Source organism: Nothoprocta perdicaria, unplaced genomic scaffold (genome assembly GCF_003342845.1).
Source record: "Nothoprocta perdicaria isolate Ctin4 unplaced genomic scaffold, notPer1 scaffold_116, whole genome shotgun sequence".
In the NCBI taxonomy this organism is placed as follows: Eukaryota; Metazoa; Chordata; class Aves; order Tinamiformes; family Tinamidae; genus Nothoprocta; species Nothoprocta perdicaria.
The window spans coordinates 1,503,885-1,525,666 of NW_020454272.1; the positions used below are offsets into that span (position 1 = coordinate 1,503,885).

General features: G+C 37.4%; 1 protein-coding gene across 1 annotated transcript in view; it reads right to left on the reverse strand.

Moving 5' to 3' along the window:
- UHRF1BP1L (UHRF1 binding protein 1 like) overlaps positions 1-19,610 on the reverse strand; it is a 37,304-nt gene extending 17,694 nt beyond the window's left edge. Inside the window, exons 1-11 of the mRNA XM_026053447.1 lie at positions 19,448-19,610; positions 18,432-18,470; positions 16,217-16,308; positions 15,085-15,274; positions 12,225-12,365; positions 11,542-11,712; positions 9,992-10,172; positions 8,625-8,708; positions 2,299-2,481; positions 2,078-2,196; positions 155-296 (exon numbers count right to left, since the gene is read on the reverse strand). Coding sequence (XP_025909232.1) covers positions 155-296; positions 2,078-2,196; positions 2,299-2,481; positions 8,625-8,708; positions 9,992-10,172; positions 11,542-11,712; positions 12,225-12,365; positions 15,085-15,274; positions 16,217-16,308; positions 18,432-18,470; positions 19,448-19,510 — 1,405 coding nt within the window. The 5' untranslated portion in view covers positions 19,511-19,610. The remainder of the gene's footprint in view (positions 1-154; positions 297-2,077; positions 2,197-2,298; positions 2,482-8,624; positions 8,709-9,991; positions 10,173-11,541; positions 11,713-12,224; positions 12,366-15,084; positions 15,275-16,216; positions 16,309-18,431; positions 18,471-19,447) is intronic.
- Between the last annotated feature and the right edge of the window lie 2,172 nt (positions 19,611-21,782).

Consider the following 21,782-nt stretch of genomic DNA (forward strand, 5'->3'; position numbering starts at 1 on the left):
GTATTTATAGGGGTTTACTAGGAGCAAAACCTGGAATTGCAGCTATGTTTTGTTCTTTCCAGTGACTCCATTTTAAAAATTGGTCATTACCAATTTTCAGTTGTCAACCTGGAGTCAGTATTATTTAAACATCAATACAAAAAAAAAATCTTACTAGGAAAGTCTTTTCCATCTGGGTAGTAATATTCAGTGAATTCAAAATGAATAGCTGGCATTTCTGGCGGAAGATAAAGCGACTTTTTATTGCAAGAGATCAGAGTTTTAGGGGAAGAACGACACTGGTCGGCAGTAGAGACCTGTAAAAGATAAGAGATCAATTTCATTAATRTATATTTTTGTGAATCATTAAATGTTTGTAGTTGTCAAGGAACTGCCCCTAGTAGAGTAACAGAGTGCACTGCCCTCACATATCGATCTCAAATTACACAAAGCACAGGCAGCAACAAGCATCTAGTTGCCTTGTAGTAGAAGCAATCTCTATATACGAGTTTCACAAGAAAACTGTAAAATATTAATGGTACCATAACTCCTTCATTCATGTGAGGCAGGAAGCAGCAGGTGACTTTCAAAGGCCCTCAGGAGAAGCCTAGAATGACTGGACACTTTTCCTACAAACGCTACGTATCCTGTATAAGCAAATATACCCGAACAGGGTATATTTGCACACTGGCTACCTGATAGGATCCCACAGTCAGGTAATGGTTCGATAAGGCTACCAGATACCTTGCCTGACTCCTGGCCCTGTCATATGGTCAGGTTCCAGGATATGGGGATTGTATTCTGCTAAACAAGTGTTCAACATGCACCTGGCATRAACCTCAGTATTTGGCTGCGTGCCAATGTCTACTTGGCAGGAGAAGCAAGACAATATAGAACAGTAATCCTCCATTTCTGTTTCCTTCCAATGTAATTTACAAGGCAATAAAAAGATAATCTTTTGATATATAATATACTTGACTCTGGATTTCCTGGAATATACTCTAGTTTAGAAGGTACGTTGCCAAAACAAAGCTGCTTGATCCAATGCCTTGTATGCCAGATTACTATCTTCAAATTAGCAGATTTTTTAATATTAAGTGTATGATGATGTCTACTTTATTTTGAAATAGTCTTGTTGGAAATTATAAATAGATACCCTTTATAAGCCTGCTTCACAGTATGTAGCTGTTTTTAAAATTGCATACATCTTTATTAAGACACACAAAAATACAAAGTAATAGTGAAAATAGATCTACTTAGAAAATAATGTTTGTATACTGTACAAAGCTAACTATGGTAGAAAAAGCTGAAGAGGTAGCTATATGGGGAGAGAAGGAGACAGGCATCTAAAGAAGCACAGAAGGCAAATTAAACAAATTAAAACACTAACAGTACAAAATGATATTATAAAACCACTTGAAAACTGGCAGCAAGCTGCAATCTCCTACTCTGCCAGAAAGGATATGGCAAGAAAAATATTGGAAATGGGTGCAGGAACAAATAAAAGACATACTGGCTAAGGGCATAAGCACTTTTTTTTCTAGCATCTGAACTTTATAGCAGATCCTTTAAATTCTGCACCGGAGAATACCCCTCCTTTATCCAGTTGCCTTTTCTTTGCAAAGAATATTACAAGTACTCATTGAAAAAAAATGAAAAAGAAAAAAAAGATGGTAAAAAAATCCACTCAAAATATCACTGGGGGGAGAGGATAACCCCTCAATGTGTCTTTTTAAAAGAAATCAGCRTACTCTGAAAGGAGTATCAATAAGAAAAGCACGAAATAAAAACCCATATACTAAAACACTGGGTACCTAACCTAAGTACAATTAACAAATAAAGTCTGAATGTTAGAATTTGGGGAACAGGAGAACTTGAATCCAAAGATAACTACAATAGAGTATTACCTAATCAAGTCAGCAAGAGAATATGTATTGATTTYAACAAAGGAGAAGCAGGCCCATAAAGTTCTCATCCAATAACAAATAGCAAGATTGCCATTAATTTCAGTGGGCTTTGGATCTGCCCCTTAAAAAGCACAGCTACGCAACAGTCAAGGGCAAAGTAGACCCAGTTGTACTAACTAGAAGAAATGTACCTGATATATATTGAAATCTGCAAGTCTAAGCACAATAGGACTAGACATCAGTTTGCCCTTTGGTTGTTGGGAAGATACAGAGGAAGCCCTAGATGTTCCTTTCGGTATCTGTTCCTTGCCTGTAGGAAAGAATAGTGATGGAATCATTGAAACGAACAGTCGTCTTCAGAACAGTTTTAATATTTCACGAAAGCAGAGCTTTAATGATGCAAATAAAGTACCTGTTGGTAGGTTTTCAGGAGATAAAGCAGGTGGAGATTTGGGAGGAGAATCTACAGCCTGATCCTTCACAGCCTGCTTAAGCAATTCAACATTGTTTTTGAATTCATTTAGTAATTCYTTGGCCCATCCACTTCTGGCTTTAGTGGCATCACTATAATGCATCCAGTGCTCACAACTGTCTCCTGCAAAGAGGAGGAATAAGGGGAAAAACATACTTGAAAGTTTGCTTGTGAGTGGAAAACTAGTTTTCAGTATTTTACAGTTTTTATTCTAGCTATAATGCAATTACATAATAACAGAACTTACAACAGATATTATCACAGAAGTTGTATATTACATAAGCATAAGTTACACTGCATCACGAGTTCACTACTGAAAACAACATAATATTGCCACCTGCCTTTAAAAACTCTTTGTATATTTCCAGTTAGGAGAAATGTCATGATACATTTGTTTGATATAAGAGAACATGCAAGAATTCTGTTTGCCAGAAAGAAAAAAAAAAGTAGGAGCAAAAAGTAGGAGCAAATAACAGAAGGCAGTTTCCATGCTGCTTCCAAACTTTTCTTTCCTTGCCAGAATGTTTCTCAAGAAGTTCCTGTTCCCTTTTCAGAAACATACTCATTTTGTCTCAGCTTTCTATGACCTTCATGATATACCAATAAGTTTAGTCAATGCCACTGTCCTTGGGCTGAAAAATCAAGGCTAGTTTAAAGTTGTTGATCCATAACATCTTTAGGGTGTTARAGTATTTAAAGTTTTGAAAGAATCTAAGCTCTTTTCAAACGATCCTTGTAAAGATGATCTGCTAACCTGTTCAATAAAAATGGACACAATGCAAATAACAYTGTATTAAAAAGTACCTTGGTTTTTAAACATCAGCATATAAGAGCTTACTTAATTTGGGATTTAATTAAGGTTCAGAAAGTGACACTGGAAATGATGAGATACAGTGCACAATAAAATAGTAAAATGTCTGGGGGAAAAATCTGATTTCAAGTCTAAATTCAAAAATTTCAGCAYAGAAAACTTTGTAAGGAAGGGGGCTACCACATGAGATGACACTTCTTCCATCCTCTTGCCTGATAGCTGTGCTGCTGGTCATTTCTGTCCCCTTAACTGAGATTAAAAGTGAGTAGGGAAGAAAAAAGGAAGGAYTGCAAGCAGGGACTCATGCATTAGATTCAGGTCCCTTAAAGCTGGCGTTTTCTCAACCAATATATCAAATAAAATATATAATGGAACTTCCAAAAGAAAACCAAGCATGAAAAAGCATTTCATTCTTTTATCAGAGGACTGTAGGGCAATGYTCAGAGGCACAAAGGGCCAGGTGGCCCTTCTCTTCAGTCCTGCTGGTGAGACTGCAGGRCTTGAGGAGAGAGTAGTTTCTGCAGATGAACAAACCACCAGGCTGCACAACAGGTACCCGCAACAAGATGTTGGTTTCTATGAACACAGGACACTCTTTCTTTGAGGATGAAAGACTGCTTAGAAGARATGGGATTCACCTGCGGCACAAACACATCTTTGCCATCAGGTTGGCCAATAGGGTAAGAAAATTGAACTAGAATATATGAAAGAGAATGYAGGAGCATGATGTGTGACCATCAATCAAGGAAGTAGTGGGCCTGGCAGGTGTAGGCTAGTATGAAGAGAATGGACCTGGTAAGTAAAAAAAAAAACCAAAAAAMCACATCTGGAATCACCCCAAGCATATGCTTATAAATAAAGAAGTGCCTACAAGAAAAGACTACTGCAAAAGTTATGAGAAGACAATGTAATTGGTTGCCTCTCTGAAGTGCCTGTAAACTAATGCATACAGCCTTGGGAACTAATAGGAGGAATCAGAGGTCTGGGCATCTACAATAACATTGAGACCATGGGGACATGGTGGGAGATTGATATGACAGGAGTGATGTAATGCATGCTCTTTAGGAAAGACAGGCCAGGGAGGCAGGAACGGGGAATTGTCCCATATGTGAGACGGAGGTGGGAATGCCTGGAGCTCTGCCTTGGGAAGCATGAGCCAGATGAGCGCTTAGGAGTCAGGATTTCTGGTCAGAATCAGGATTTGCTGATTAGGATCAGTAAACCAACATGGAGGATGTTGGAGTTGGTGTCTGCTGCAGATTGTCTGATCAAGAAGGCAATATCTTCTTCAGACCCTCAGGCTGAAGAGCCTCACCTTCAGGCTCTTCAGGGAAGAAGCCTAACTTTTACATGACCCAGGTACTCCTGGGGAGTTTGAATCACCCTGGCACCTATGGAAGGAGCAATACAGCAGGCACAAGCAATCCAGGTCTCTGGAGTATAGGGATGACAACTGATAGCAGGAGATAAAGGAGCCAACCAAAAGAAAAGCTCTGCTGGATCTGTTTCTGACAAACGGGGAATAGCAGGGTTGGACACATGAATGTCATTGGCAGCCTTGGCTGCAGTCACACAAAACAGTGGAGTTCAGGATCCTGAAAGAATGCAGCAAGACTCTTCAGTGGTGCTCGGTGCAGGAGATGAGACAACAGGCATACGCTGAAACACGGAAATTCTGACAGAGWACTGGAACAGGATTCCCAGAGAGGCCGTGGAATCTCCATCCTTGGAGATATTCAGAAGTTGTCTGGACGTGGTCCTAGCAACATGCTCTAAGTGTCCCTGACTGAGTGGGAAGGTTGGACTAGATGATCTCCACAGGTTCCTTCAAGCCTCAGCTATTCTGTGTGTCTGTGAATCTCAGTCTTCTTTCATGARAAAGTCTGGGGTCAAGGAAAACTTATTCTCAGTAGAGGAGCATCAACTCAGGGAGCATTTGCAAGGATTGGACACACAGAAATCCACAGGCCCTGATGGGATGCACCAATAAGTGCTGAGGAGAGGGGCCCATGTCTTTACAGGGCCACTCTTGGTTATCTTTGAAAGGTCACACTGACTGGGAGGGGTTCCTGAGAACTTTGGAAAAAGCAACTGTCACTTCTATCTTCAGGAAGGACAAGAAAGGAAATCCGGGGAAGCACAAGCCCATCGATCTCACCTTGATCCCTAGGAAGGTGATAGAGCAAATATTAAGGATAAGAAGGTGAGTGGGAGAGGTCATCATAGGTTTATGAATGGGAAACCAYGCTTGACCAACCTGATAGCCTTCTAAACTGAAGATGGCTGACTTGGTGGAAAAAGGGGAAGCAGTGGGGGAAGAAGCTRTTTATTTAAACTACAAATTGGCTTTCAGCACGCTAACATCCTCGTAGACAAAAAGAGGAAATAGGGACTAGATGAGTAGACAGCAAAGTGACCTGGACACTGGGTGAACTTTCAGGCTCAAACAGTTGTGCTCAGCAGTGCMAAGTCCACTTGGAAGATGGTTATTAGTGGTGGACCCCATGGGTCGATACTGAAGCCAACTTATCTTTATCAGTGACCCAGACGAAGGGACAGAACACACCGTAGCACACTGGCAGATCATGTAGAACTGGGCTGCATACTGGCTGTCATCCCAACCATCTGTTGAATCAACCTCCTCTCCCAGTTCTGTATCATCTGCAAACTTTGTGACGGTGCACGCTGTTCCTTCATCCAGACTGCAGAAATGGGCAAAGCGGAACCTCATGAGGTTCAGCAAAGGGGCATGTAAAGTCTTGCACCAAGAGAGTCCATAAKTCTATTCACCGACACATGCTGACCATCCGGGAAGCAGATTTGCAGAAAAAAAAAGACCTGGGGATCCTGGTGGACACCACGTTGACCATGAAAAAGCCATGTGGTGGCAAAGCCCAGCTGCATCCTGGACTGCTTCAGGCAGTAGCTCAAAGGAGATGATCCTTCCTCCCTATTCAATCCCGGTTAAGACCACACTGGGAATGCTGTGTTCAGTGTTCCCCAGTAGGAGAGAGACATGGACGCACCGGAGCGAGTCCACTGAACAGCCATGAAGACGATTATGAGATTGGAGCATCTATCACAGCAATACATGAGGGTATTGTTCAATGTAGAGACGAGAAGGCTCAGTGGATCTTAACCACTGTTTATGTCAGATTGGATGATGTAAAGATGACAAGAAAGGCTCTTCTCAATGGTGCCCAGGGATGGGGCAAGAGGCAGGGAGCACTGACACTGAAATACAGGAAATTCCACTTAAACCTAAGCAGCAGCGATTTTGCTGTAAGGATAATCAAACATTGGAACAGATTGCTCAGAGATATTTTGGAGTATTTCTCCATGGAGATATTCAAAATTTGACTAGAGGTGATTCTAAGTACAAGGTTCTGGTCTGTTGGACGAGACAATCTCCATAGGTCCCTTCCAATCTCAATTGATTCTGTATRCAGAGATATATTGTCCTGGGCAAAGTGAAAAGGGAGATCAGAATGCCACAGAAAACACAAATGAAGCCAAATAAATTTGTTACAGGTTTCCCAGATGGAAAATGCTTCCCATTTGTCTCAATATATCAGCTTGGTCAAGAACTTCCTGTGCTGCAAAACATCCTATATCACTTCCCAATGATACAGCTGCTTTCTCTGATCATCATTCAGCAACAATAATAAGCTACACAAAAAACGCATCTGGATAAAAGTTTCCGTGGCAGCACATTTGGGAAGATTAGTAATGTGATGGGTTGCTGTACAGACAGATTTACAACATCCAAGAACCTGAACTGTCTGGCTTATGCTGGGATATCACAGTTAACAGACCCACATCCTGCTTCACTTTTCTTAAGAGTATTATAAATCAYAGATATTGTTGAAAGGATTGAAGTTGAATGAATTAGAAATATATCCTACAGGAATTGTGTGTCAGAGTTCCATTAGAGCTCCTACTGGCATCTATCACTAAAAACAAAAAAAAGGATCTGCTAGGAATCCCATCTGCAGAAATGATTGTTGAGAGCTTTTCTTCTTGAAGAGCTAGTTGCAATTCCCAGGAAGTCAGTGACCAAAAAGACATTTCTAAACATTACACAGGCCAGAGAGGTGCAAAACTAAAAAAGAGTTTAATAACAATCTCATCGGTGCAAAGCTCTTTCTTCCCACTGTTGTAAAGAATGAACATGGTATTGTCCATTGCTTAGCCTTTGCTTACAGGGAACAATGTTTTCTTTTCAGTTCATCGTTGCAGATTCAGCAGTGTACATAACCAAGACAGCTACACGGATAGATCACTACCTTTGAACACCCAAGACAAGTATGTGCCACTCAGGTGAAGTCCCTCTCCTGTGATGATGGTTTGCCCACAGAATTACCACACTGCTCTGCAACAGTGATAAGACAGCAGCTTCTTTCAGTAGAGGAAGAAACTATGCAGCATGTTCCTCCCCACTTTATTTGGCCAAAGATGAAGACCTTTGGCAGATTCTTCTTGTAACTTATTAATGAGAACTTGAGCTCTTTTAGTCAAATATATCTGTATAGAACATCTTTTAAAATTGCAGGAAAACACTATCTTTAGAGAGATTATCTTTGCTCTGCAAATGATCTTTGCTAGCTCGGGTTTCATGCATCAGGACTCATGTCCCACATAGCCATTACCTAGGAACGTCTTCAGTGAGCTTCTAGAGTGCCTGCAGTGCTTACTTCAATCTTGCTGAGACTGGCCAAATGAGTTCTTCAAAATTCCTAAATTTTCTATCTGGGTCACATACTATGTGTTAGAATCCTTCCAAAATGAACAATTTTGGGTTTACTTATTATTTTCTTTGCTCTCTATGCCTTCTCAGAGGAGAGCTCATAGGGAAAAAAAAAAAAAAAAAAGTCAGATCAGCCTCTCACCTAGAGAAGCAGAAGTGTCAGTATGTGGGACATATAGCTGGGTCACAWGATAGGCCTATGTTAAAATACAACTAACTTTGGGTCCACCTTTATAGGAACAGAAGCCAACATGACATAGATCAAATCACCACCAGTCTATAGCAGGTAAGAATACTGCTACTCTTAAATATACACAGCTGTATATGAGAATATGCTATCTGAACTACGCTAAATTGTAACACATTTTTAAGGTGCAAAAAAATGTTATTATGGCCTTATGATCTCATAATGACTATAATGAGTTTTCTGAAAAATACATTTACTGCTAATGATTTGCAAAAAATGTTTAATTGTAGTTACCTAAATCTTTGCGAAAGGCTACACAGATAACAGATAACTCTCTGGCAAAAATCTAGAGCACTCACAATCTGATGTACACTGCCTTTCCCACCAACACTGAATTCTGATGTGATAARTATGTAAACAATTATGTGATTATGCAAGCCCTAATCATAAATATGTAAATAAATTTAGAAATTAAGCAACATACATGCTTACAGATAATTGTGAAGCACTCACTTTCATACCTGCTTTGTGAAATGGATAATAGTCCACTGTTAAATAGCTGAAGGAAAGCTGCATGGCCCCTCCTGTAACACGTCTATTTGAGTCTGTAAAATAAAATAAAGCTCAGCTCTGCACATACTGTATTTAAAACATAAGTTCTTGCATTCGCGCTTTCCTTGGAATGTCCAAAATATCTTCCTCCTCTCTACCAGCTCTTCTCACAATCTCAATCTCTTCCCTCAAAATTTTCACTCAGAAAGCCTTGCAGGTCTCCAAGGACCATCCTGTAGAACTCTGTGGTCTGTGATCAGTCACTAGTAGCAAATTGGCCACTGTTGCTACTGAAAAATAAGAACAATTCTTTGTAGACCAATTACTGCAAATTTTCTGCAATAGAACTTTTTGTACTGAATATATGATCATGATCAGTCATTCAAAACCAGGAAAGTTACTTTCAAGAACATTGCAAATATATATTGATTTCCTTGATTTCTTATTTGTCAAATATTATTTCAGTAAAGAGGGCTTCTGAGACTCCCCAATTCTCATTTTTTTCAACTACTAAATTTAATCTTCATGGCCAAAAATACCAGGTTAAAAYAGAGGTCTCACTAGGCACTATAACTCTCTATTTCAGTAGAAATATTACACACACATACAAAAAAAAGATATCTTTATGTAGTAGGTTTCATRCTTTGGGGTCAAGCATCTTCTGTAAAGGGAAGTACATTCACCAAGTCTTATGTTCTTCACTCATTCCTTCTCAGCAGACTTGTACACACTTGTAATCTGCCACACATTTTCACATTTCTCAGTTCCTAGAGTATACAGGGCTAAACCAAAATGTCATTTGTCTTCTTTTTTTTCCCCCAATGGCAAATATCTCTCATTAAAAACAAGCAGGCAAAACTGTAAGACTTTGGAAAACTTGTTTGATTCTTTCAATTTGCTGGAGAGACTCAAATATGTTCTAAATTAACCATTAATAAAAGAGGACTGCACTTTTATGAGCCCAAACTATTTGGGTACTACAGATGATGTTTGTACATTTCAAGCCACAGCAATGTTGCCACTACATTTCTCATAACCTAGTTAGTTCATAAAATAAAACATGAGTAGCAGTCCAAATGGAGAGAATCGCTTTCTAGAAGGTAGAAAAAGTACTGAGGCTACTATCATCAGGTTGTATTTATTCCAGAATGATTGCAGAACAACAAACAGGAGTGCTCACTGAGGTATGCCTAGAAATTCAAGAAGACAAATCTGAATATTATTCTAGAATAATAAAAAAAAAGAAGTTTCATTAACATTAATAGGTTCCTCAAAATGTTTTTTAAAGAAGATTATGTAGCACAGATACATTAAAACACACACAGAAAATATTTACCTTTCTCTTTAGAATGGATATCATCACAAATATGTAGGTCCAAATGGGAAATTACTAAATGATGAGAAGTCTCCTTAACATCATAATCATTGAACAGCTTCACAATGGCATCATTCTGATCGGGTGCTGCCGCTGCCTGGTGTGCTTTCACCTGCTGAGAGCTGGGTGCAGGGGCAGAGCTCTGAAAATATTTAGTCACATCACTTCACAGAAGTTGATCCTTTCTCAAGTATGCTTTTATTTACTCAAAAGAGATCTTTCAAATCAAAAAAAAAAAAAGCATACTGTGTATTGGTATTCACCTTGCATCATTTATCAGCGCTGTTTAACAGCACAACTAAGGTRTGCTGATACCTGCATTTCACGACGATGCAACCCTGCTCCATCCTCCAGCTTTCCTACCTCCTATACTTATCTCTACCCTGTCACTTGCAGCACTGAGATTTCTCTTAGTGTTTTTGCAAGTTCTTTAGGGAACTAAACTGGATGAAAAAAAAATTTTTTTTGTTTGTTTTTTTTTCTTTTTTTTCTTTTTTGCTAGGCTAATTTCTGCCAGTTTAGTTCCCCAAACTGCATTGGTGTGGGCCAGATGTGAGCCTGAGCCAGCATCCAGGAATTGCTGAGATAAAAGGAGAGGGAGCGGAAGATTCAGGACCACCCTGCTCAGTAAAAGCTAATTAAATAGCTTTAATTGATCTGTGACATCACCCCACCAAGTCACTGCGAGCACAAGAAATGAGCTCTCCATTACAGTACCCTAGCTCTGCTGCMAAAGATTCCACACAGATGTCTTCAYTTAGTCAGACACAGTAATAAATTAGGCTTTGTTCTCTTGTGTTATTAATTTATTTATTTTTTAATAAGGCTCTCTTTTATCAGTGCATTTGTCCTGCTTATTCGTACACAAGATCCCTCCCCCAAAAAATCCTCACAAACAAAGCCCAGTCTGGCATATGTGCTTAAAGGAAACAGAGATTTAGACAAAGGAATATCTTACATGAAGTATCAATATAATATCTATGCCAGCAGACATAGGTGAAAAGTACAAGTATTTTCACTACATATTCCAATGAGAGAGCTACAAAAAGGAAAGCTCCTCTTAATTTTTCAGAACCATAAAAACTAAAACTAGATAAGCATTTTAAAATATTACACTAGTTGCATTTATCCACATATGAAGGTAACTTCCCGTCTTTCTTAAATTTACTTTAAAACTCCCAACCAGACGAAGTTGAGAGCAAATTCAAGTGGATTTACTAAACTATTAATCAATTGTCAAAGTGTTAAAACAGACGAAGAAGTCTAAATATGCTATACATGGGTAAAGAAATACAACTTTTTCTTCTCTGTAACTGACCAATCCTSTAAAATAAACTCTTTTAAGCTACTCTTATTCATTCCTGGAGTGTTTTAAGATATACACTCCAAAGATGACTTAGGTAACTTTCCCTAGTTCACCTAAAGCTAAATATACACACACACAAAATATACTGTGTTGTATTTTACAATAGCTACATTTTATAACAATGTGTTGCAATTAATTATCCTACCTGTGTCGTTTCAGAAGCCAAGCTTTTCCTCTGTTCAGTTGACTTCTCTATGGCTTCGCTAAGAGATTTGGCATACTGCACCATGGCTTTCAGCTGCGAATCCGTCAAAACCCAGAGCAAATCATCCAGAATCAGAACCAGTTTTGATGCCACTACGTTACAATCCTTTAACTGTAGGATAAAAAAATAGACAAGTTAAATGGAAATCTAAATACTTATTTCTTACACTAAATTCATAAAAATTTTTCACATATAAACACATAAGTAAATATTAACAAGTACATTTTAAGTTCCATTCCTCTTACTGACAAAAACGCTTAAAATGYACCATAGCATCTATTATTGTGTCTTAATTTTCACTTGTGCACAGTGCATTGGCTATTAAACTGAAAAATTAATTTAATTATAAGCAATAAAAATGCTGTTTGAAATTAGTGAGGCAATACAATAAATGTCGTCATAAATAAAGATCCCTGGGTAAACTGACTTGTGGAAGAAGTTCAAAATATTTATTCCAATATTTCTACAATCTTAGTGACTATTTATCAAAATTTAGTTTAGGGAATTCTAAATTTCACATGTCCTAATCTTAAAACCTTTACAATGTATACACATACACACAGAACACATGCTAAATGTAAATTCATAAAATAATAAAATACTCCAAAAATTTCCAAGTTTACCCTCCGTTTAAGCGTGACCCGGATTTTTGATTGGTTGGTAATGAGTCGAACGGGAGCGCTCATGAGCTCATGCTTAGAGCTCTGGATTGCGTCTGCCTCTATTCTGATCATCTGCCAGTTGATTTCTTTGAAAGTCAAAACCTTTAAAAAGACAGAGGGGGAAAAACACTATGCAATCTGTCAGTTTACTGCACATATGCACATATGCAAGCAGGCATGTATGTATGCAGGTGTGTGCTCTGAGGACATTATTTGTGCATTTTGCCTAGCAGGCATCAGGAATTAAAGCCCTGATGCTGCTCTTCAGTAGGTCACAGAAACAGAAGGCAAGTTCCCAGCAGGCAGAGATAATTAGCAGCACAGTTACTTGCAAAATAAGGGCAGTGTTTCACATATTAATTTATTTTTATAACTTCCACTTTCTATAAAATMTTAAGAAGAAAATAAAGGGCACTTCTTGCGTATTATTTAGTAGAGGAGAAATATAGATGTTTCTGTGTGTTTTCAAAATACTAAATCCTAGTATATATGAACGGGCTTAGGAGRAAAGGAAAAATACCAGAAAGGGAAGGGACGAAGTGAAGTATCCTCTTTTAATTAAGATTAATTAAAATTAAACACTATATATGTTGTATGCCATGCAGACGGTTTAAAATCGTAAGATGCGCTTCTAGATGTGGCTACAGGAAAGTCTTTAAAAGTTCAACAGCATCATTGAGGAAGACATCAAATGAACAGAGCATCAAGAAGAAAAAAAGGAGTATTAATTCTAGTTTCCCTGAAATTCCTTTCTACATTAATAATCTGTAGGAAAAAAATCAGCTGGGGAAAAGAGTAAAAGGAGAGAATCTGTTTGGTATATGTATCTATTTCTCAGATGTCATTCTCCTCTCATGTTGCAAACCTTGGAGTGGTGTCCTGGGAAAACAAGACGAGAATGGAGCAGACCACTCCAGCTGTGTCTGGCAAGGAAGAAGGCAGAGTGCAAAGTGGTCCGAGAAATACTAGCTGTGGAGAAATCTGTGTCCTGTTCTGGGCTCCCTCAGCACAAGAGAGGAATGAATTTCCAGGAACAAGCCCAGGGAGGGCCACAAAGATGATTAAGGGATAGGCACATATGAGGAGAAGCTGGGAGAACTGGAACTGCTTAACCTAGGGAAGAGAAGGTTCAGGGGAGTTTTATCAATGTTTATAAATATCTAATGGGAGGGTGTGTCAAAAGGAAGGGCCCAGACTCCTTTCAGCAGTGCCCAGCAGCAGGACAACAGGAAACGGCACCGACTGGAACACAGGAAGTTCCATGTGAACAAGTCAGTCTTCCCTGTGCGGGTGGCTGAACTGACCAGGCTCCTCAGAGAGGTTGTGGAGCCTCCAGCCTTGGAGATGTGCAAATGCTGCCTGGACACGGACATGGGCAATGTGCTCAGGTGACCTGAGCTTGAGCAGGAGTTGGGACTAGATGTCCAGAGCTCCCGGACAAGCCCAGCTCTCCGGTGGTTCTGYAGAAAGCAGAGTACACAGTCTCCTCACGCAGGAGATGCAGTGTGAACGGAAGCTCCAAAAATTTCTCAGGAGATTCTTCATTACATTAAGAACACAGCTACAATGCAAACCTTACATCACTTAGCTCCTTAAGATGCTGTTTAGCAAAAATTGCTTTTACAGTATTGTCAGGCTTATTATTTCACCATTTATTATTAATGTTAATCACTGTCATATCATTTTGCCAGAGTCCCTTCAAATTTGTGTTTTGGAGTTTACTACATTAACAGGAACAATCCTCAAGGATAGCACTGTTGCATAGGGGGAGACTCTTCAGAAACAAACTCTGTTTAAAACTGTAAATTAAAAATAAAATGCAGCAATATRAAACTCCATCTGGTCAAACTTCTAACTCTTTATCCTTAGCCTTCATTAACATACAAGCATGACTAGAAATAAGCTGCACAAAAGAGAGAATGCAAACTGTAAGGAAAACAGTTTTGAACTTTCATTATTTTTACAAAATTTTTAATTATGAAGTTCTCTTTGGGCTTCTTCTGGGATGTAGTGCTTCTGGGAAGCACCTACTGGTTTCCTGCACTCTGAATAAACTCTGCTTGGGAAAACCGATTCTAAATAAACAAAACATAGTCAATATTTAAAACATCTACCTCTCACACTAAAACAAAAGGTATTTTCAATAAAACAGGCAACATTCAGAAACAATTTTGAACTTAGTTCACATTTATTGTGCTTAAGTGGGAGAAAACCGTAGAATAGTGTGCATCAGTGCTGGACTTTAATATTACTTTGCTGCTTTCTGGAAAAACTGTACTCAGTTGTCATTCTACATATGTACGACCTAATTATTTAAAGAAAAATATTTATTTTGCAGCTGTGTTAACAATCACTTAAAACTACTTAAAGAACATTCTAATTAGGAAAACTCTCATAAGCAAATAGATAACCAATGAAAGGTATTTTTTTGGCGGGGGAAGGGAAATGTGCTAAAGCACACCTTTTTTTCCCCACATTTAATATTCCATCATTTTTTCTTTCATTTAATATCCCATTCTTTTTTTCTTTTGGTGTCTTTTATTTAAAAATGGCTGTAGAAAAGGGCTTAGAGAACTTAACAGTGAACATTACACATAGTTGCCCCCGGATCTTTGCTTTTCCCTCAGCATCCACTTTGGCCACTGTCAAAACAGACCTTTGATATGACTCAAMCCCCCTGTTTTTACATCCTCATGTTTCTAGAGGAAGGCTGAAATGACTGCAGAATATCTTCCCAATAACAACATGTTTTCTAGACTGCAGAAGGCTGTGATTCAATTACCTCCTCCCATATTACAAAAATAATGAAGGAAATAGTTACCTCTCCACGTTGAGCTTCTTGTATTCTGGTAAATCTCAGGTCAGCATGTTCCCAATTTGCATTTACACTATATATTCTCAGCTGGGAAAGTTCAAATGAGGCATTAAAGGCTTTTGCGCCAATCCTTATTATAATGGAATTCACAGAAACCGAAATTCCTTCTACCACTTTTTCAGCAAAGCCATATTCACTGGAAGGTGAAATGCCAACATATAAAATATAGATCTAATAAAAGGGCACAAAATTACTCATATTTACCAATTTAAATACAACATGAAACAGATTACACAATTTGCAATTCCTAATTGTCATTTTTGTTAAATATACTGGATATAGTTTCTAATTCATATATTGTTACACTTCATGGAGATTGATGCCACAATCATGTTCACAATTAATGTCACTTAGCACAATATATGTCTAAAAGCAGTCTACACTACTATGTAGAAATCTCACTCCTCTTTAGGCTTATACTTAAGGAGTGATTTATGTCAAATACATGACTTGACTGCATTGCAATTCCAATCTTGCTAAACACTCTGAGCAAAGTTACGTCTGTTAAAACTATAATAAATTTTATATATGCAAAGTATGCAAACTGAAGTAGCTGCTTTATTTCTTTCTAAAAAAGAAAGTCCTCACAAATGGTTGCATTTATGTATTGTATCAACRTACAAAGCATTTAAAAAGATAAGGCAGTTACATCTAGCTTTAAAAAAATCTTTTGCATTTAGAATGCTTTAGATTAGTGAAAGAGAAACTGTATGTTAACAATTCTTTTAATATCTAACATTTCTTCCACTGGAGGGCTTTTTTTTCCTCCTTTTAGAAGGACATTTTATGTGGTTTGTTATTCCTTTTCCTTTTTATATCTTTCATCTTGTAACACAGAATCCCTATGGCAATGATTCGCAATCCATAGATGAGGTCTGAAATCAAACATTCCCATCCATCAGCATACCTATGTTAACACCTAAAAGTTATCAACTAATTTCAAGAGTTTGAAATGACAAGGTGTGACCCTATATACTACAAGAAATGGAGACCCAACTGTTTTATAGTATGTATTCTAGAAAAAAAAAAGTGATTTAAAAATTATGAATCAWGCATCTATACAAGCAGTATCCCTGACCTTTGTCCTGATGCAGTTGCTATAGGAGAGGGTCCATTAGGGGCACGAGGCTCTTCACATGTACTCATTTCCATTACAACTTTATCCAAGGACTTGCAAAACAAAGCAAAACAAAAATTTGGACATGTAAGAGATGATATAATATGTATTTAGTCTCTTAAAAACAATGTAAAACATATTTATAAAATATTTCTGAGTATAGATTTTTTCCACTAGTTTTTGTAGAATATATCAATTATGATTTTAAAAATTTGTTAGTGAATTTTAACAGATGTTCCCAATCCTAGRTTGCAGAATTCTTGACCTCTAGCTGTTATTTACATGCCATACACTTCTTCAAAAATTGCATTTTGAAAAGGACAAGAAATAATGTATTCTTATCTGTTTTATGCTTATTCCTGAATTTTCTAAATAGTTCAGTGTGTTCTGAAAAATTTTAGTGGAAAGTATCTGAAACTAGTCCATTCAAATTAAAATCAGTAATTAAAGTTTTGTGCTGTATCTTTAAACAAAATCTGAAAATGAATAAAAATTGGTTATACAGACCTTGAGTAGACCAAATAGAGGAAGTAATTTTTATAAATAAATTTTCTAGTATAATTTAATGTTGTTTTTACTTTTTTTTTTCCCTACACAAAACAGGCCTTCACAGAAGAAGCTTAAGGGAATGATTCTGTGATTAAGGAATTCATGCAATATAAATAAAAGTTAGGTAAAGACATCCAGATGCAGATCTACCTATCCTTTCTCCCTTTCCTCATTGGTAATTACTTCTATTTTGATAGASGAAAAAACTGCTGTCTAGCAGCCCTCTTCAAAATTAGGTTGTTTATCATGCAGAAAAGGAGTGATTGGTTACAAGCAAAGGTAACAGTATTTACTATTGGTCACTATATTGAAAGATTTCTTTCTTTAAAACATAAAGAAATACTCCTTTCCAAGAAAAAGTACCTCTCACGAGACAACCACGTCCTAGCTACCTTCTCAGCTATGCAAATAGAAGATGCCAGGTATATAAGGCTACTTAAAATTTAGTCAAACTCTCAGCTGTAAAAATAGCCCCACTAATGTGATRTAATGAAGGGCTGAAGCTGGACATTTAATCCTTTAAATTCCCCTTCCTTTAGAAGTCAAAGGCTCTTAAACCATTAAACARTGATCTTTGGTTATCAATTTCCATTTAACACACAGGTTCAAGGACAGCTTTTGTAGTACAAAGGTGACCTTCTGTGTTATCTTAGCCTCAAAGATTGCTTACTAATTTCACTGCAAGCCAAGCAAATAGTAGGGCCTTGCTATGGCAAGACAAGTGTATAATCTATAAGAACAGCAGAGCTTAAAGAGATTTCCTAACTTGGCAGTTACATCATCTGGTCAAAAGGTTCCACCATCCCCCTTGAGCACTACCCCCCTTTAAGCTCTGTGCGTCTGGAAAACAGTGGTGCAAGTGAGGGACCACTATCAAATGCCTCAAGGATTAAAACAACAGATTTTCCAAGTTTGATGCAGAATTACACATTCAAGTATTCATAGTGAGTTTGGGAAGCATCTRAATTAAAAGAGTATTAATTACTTAAGAAAATATCTTTAAGAAGGTTTATTGAGCTCAAGCAAATTATTTCCTGTGCTCCCACATTTCTTGGTATATTTCTTTAAAAAAAAAAAAAGGGGGTAAAACAAAGCAAGCAAACAAACAAAAGGCCAAATCATCATTTAGTCCAGTGGTGCTGACTCTTATTTATGTCTTTTGCATCCAATTTACAGCCAAGGTGAACTCTTGAGCTCCTTCAGAAACCGTGTGGATGTGACTTGTCAGATCTGCCAGAGTTGGGATGACCAGGTGGGTAGAGAGGTAAAATATAAAAAGCCTTTTAAGTGATAGTTTGAAAAGATAGGCAGGAACTTGTGACAGCACTAGGTGGAGAAATAACTACCTGCCACGTAAAGCAACGTAACGATTGAAGTTTTTTGGTTTTGATAGAGATCATTTAGACAGTAAAAAATTACGATGATTAGACCCAAAGCCATAGACAGTAAAAATAAACTWATTACCTGAGACACTGAAGTGTTTTATGTTGATCTGCTACAGAGAGGGAGCTTAGTATAGGGCCTGTGAATACTTAAATTATTTCTAAGTCAGCTCAAGGAAACTATATAAATAACTGAGATGAATTCTCCTGCACAGAGCTATTTAGGAGTTTCTTTCAGAACTCACCAAAGAGATGGGAAGTGTTTTCAATTTTGTCCATGGTATCTGCAAGAGAAARCATAATTTTAAAGTACTTTATTATAATGTGTTTTAGCTATGTATAGTTACAACTCCTGTGATCAAATTAGTATATTACTTTCTAAATGTCWGGTTTTTCTGAAAATACTGAATAATAAACTTAGGCAGATACACTACTATTTTTGACACCTAAAAGAAAATTATGAACCCACATATCATTGAAAGGAAAACACAGAGAGACAAAATAGAATCTGTCTCTTTAATACCAAGTTGTCAAACAACAAGAAARGCAATGTTGTCCTCCACATTCCTTCCTTTAAAAGGAAAGGAAATCCACATTTGCACTGTCAGCCTATGAATCACTCGATGTCTATAACACAGCATCGTGTTCAGAATGTTCACTGAGTTCAAAAAAAGAAAAAAAAGCCTGAAGAACCACCAAATCCTGACCAGGTCACAGCTTCAGTGAAAAAGACAAGTCATAGCTTCATTTTCTACTTACACTAGTATAATCTAAAAGTGTAGACAACGTACGTTGCTTCATCTCTTAGCAGCCATAAGGACTAAAAAATTCAATGTCTGTTAAATARAGTGTTTCCATATTTTCTACAGAGAGCAAAATCCTTCCAAAAAAATGGAAATGGAAGGGAAAGAGAAGGAATAGCACATATAAAGCATATTTTTTGCCCATGGTAAGTACAGTCTCTTATTATTTAGTATAAGTTTTTATCTCTACCACTACTTTAAAATGTACATGATGAAATTTACTCAAAAAGGAGAGAACAACTTCTTGTCTCTGTACACATTTCATGCCCTCTGTCCTCCCCATTTTAAATAGGGAGGGAAATTAAGACACAATTACTGCTGATCTTTGTTTTTCTCTCTGAAATTCTAAGTATTCATCACAATTTCTAATCAAACCATACAGCTTGAAAGTTGATAGAGACAAAAGAAAAAAGAGAAAGTTTTGCTTAATTACCATCCCTGCATAATAAAATGCTCACCCTAATAGATGCTTTATTGCAGAAGACCTTGTTTATAGCCAGCCACGTTGGTAGATCCAGCATGTTCTGAAGCACCTCTTGATCCAGCTCCAGGTTGGTCAACTGACCTTCCCCTTTTAATGTGCTCAGGTTGATCTTGTCAGGCGACAGATTTTTGGTGAACCTAAAAGCAAGCGCGCATCCTAAGTAAATGCATATAAAGCAAACAGAGCTCTCCCRCATGTATCTGACACTTTAACTACAGTAACATTCCGAGAAAAAAAAAAAATAAAAATAAAAAAGAGAGCTAAGGTGTAATTTCACCCCAGAAAGAAACAGTACTCTCTATATTTCACATGCACTTTGTCCCTCTAAATTTCGTTCATCCCATCGCCTCCCTTTACAAGTAAATACACAGAATTACATGTATTATAAGACAGTCTTTCTTATACGTCCATCACCCTGAATAACAAATCTCTATCAAGAATATTGTTAAGTACTGATTTTGTAATCTATCAGGCAGAATTGAATCCATTTCTATAGGTTTCTATGCTTCTACAGGTTTTGGAAGAAGGAAAAAAAAAATCAATTCCAAAACTACATATATTGTCATTCTTGGAGCAAGCAGCAGGAGTGGCTGAGAATTCACTTAAGGGAAACCAAAAGGTACCACCTTTATATATTTTTTTTTTCTATCTATATTTACACTTTAGATTTCAAAACGAAAAGTTTTATTTACAAAATTCACATTTAATCATAGAATTCAATAAAGAACATAAATAAGTACACATACATGCTATATGTACACAGCAGTCTCATGCATTTAGTATATAGGATGAAAATACAATATATAACCTCTAAAAATACATAATTATTTAAAACAGAACATACGCAGTGAATTTTACTTAGAAGTGCTGTGATTTAATGGTACAATAGACCAGACCAAGCAACTGTGTTAARTGAGTCTAATCCTTATGACAAACCATGGTGGAATCATGAGAACCCTCAAAATCAACAACTGCAATATCCAGTATACTACAATGTGAAAAAAAAGCCTTTGTTCTTTGCACTTATATTCCACCAGGGAAATTTGCACCTCCTCACCCCTTAGGATTTAATTTCACAGCAGAGAATGTACCTGTTTGCCCTACGCTTCGGGACTCTGCACGCTGAAATCTCCCTGTGCTGATATTCTGCAGGCAAAGGGGTATATTTGTCCAACATGGATCTGAAGCAATGTCCTTAAGAGATGCAACTCGGACCTACTTGCTTTCCATTCAAGAGACCGTTTTCTATAAAAACTTCTAAATCTCTGTTAATAAATATGGGGGAAAGACATCAGAAGAAAGCAAAAAAAAAAAAAAAAGCAGGCAAGATGCCCGCTTCAACTTGTTCTCCAACCATGACTTGAAGTAATGGTAGGCATTTTGTCAGTCTAATACCAGAAGAATTCTTGTTGTGTTACATTTGGGAAATTCCCTTTTGTTCACAATTAAAATGAAACTTCTAAATAATTTCTTTTTTAAGAAATTATACCACGCCATCCTTAAATTATTCAGGAAGTAGATGCAAAAAACACTAACAAGCTGCGTATGACAGAAGAGCTACAATCATTTCTTTATTGCTTAAAAAGCATAAATCACTCAGCAAGAATGGGCTCTGTTAAAAACAGAAACGATACATTTTAATACATTTTTAATACATTTTTTTTTCTCCTGACATTCAGTGTACTTGTAAGTGTTCCAGTTAGAAGCATGAAGAGGAGAATAAAGGATTTAAAATATTTAACTTTTTCCATTTATCCTTGTTTGTCCCTTTTAGCTCTTATTGACGGAAAAAAAAGGTGTTGAGAAAAGGTGAATAACCTGCCTGAGTAAAACATGCAGTCATCCTGTCAGTCAATGCGAATCAACGCCTCAGCAAAGAAATCCTACTGAGAAGTTCAATCTGACATGGCTATTTCATTTCTAAAAAAATAAAACAGCCATTAAATGTTTCCAATCATGCCATAATACCTTAATCTACCTAGATTTTCCAGACAGTGACCAATGTTCAGGCTCACAAGCTGGCATTATTTTAAGTTGCTCCTAAACAACAAATATCAAAATATTCTGCTGCTGAATTTATGCCATAATTTCATTATATATTTTTCATCACCAGCTTTCATGTACCAGAATTTATGCTCAAAACCTCTATTCCATTTGGTCCACACAATTTCCCTGTGGATTGATGCACAGGATAGGGAGGAATGCAGATGCATGGGCACRTACACAAACACACACAGGGGCAGGAAGGGAACACGCAGCCTGGACACCTGTGGGGAGAAGAAACTGGGAGAAGTTGGCTCTGGGGAGCT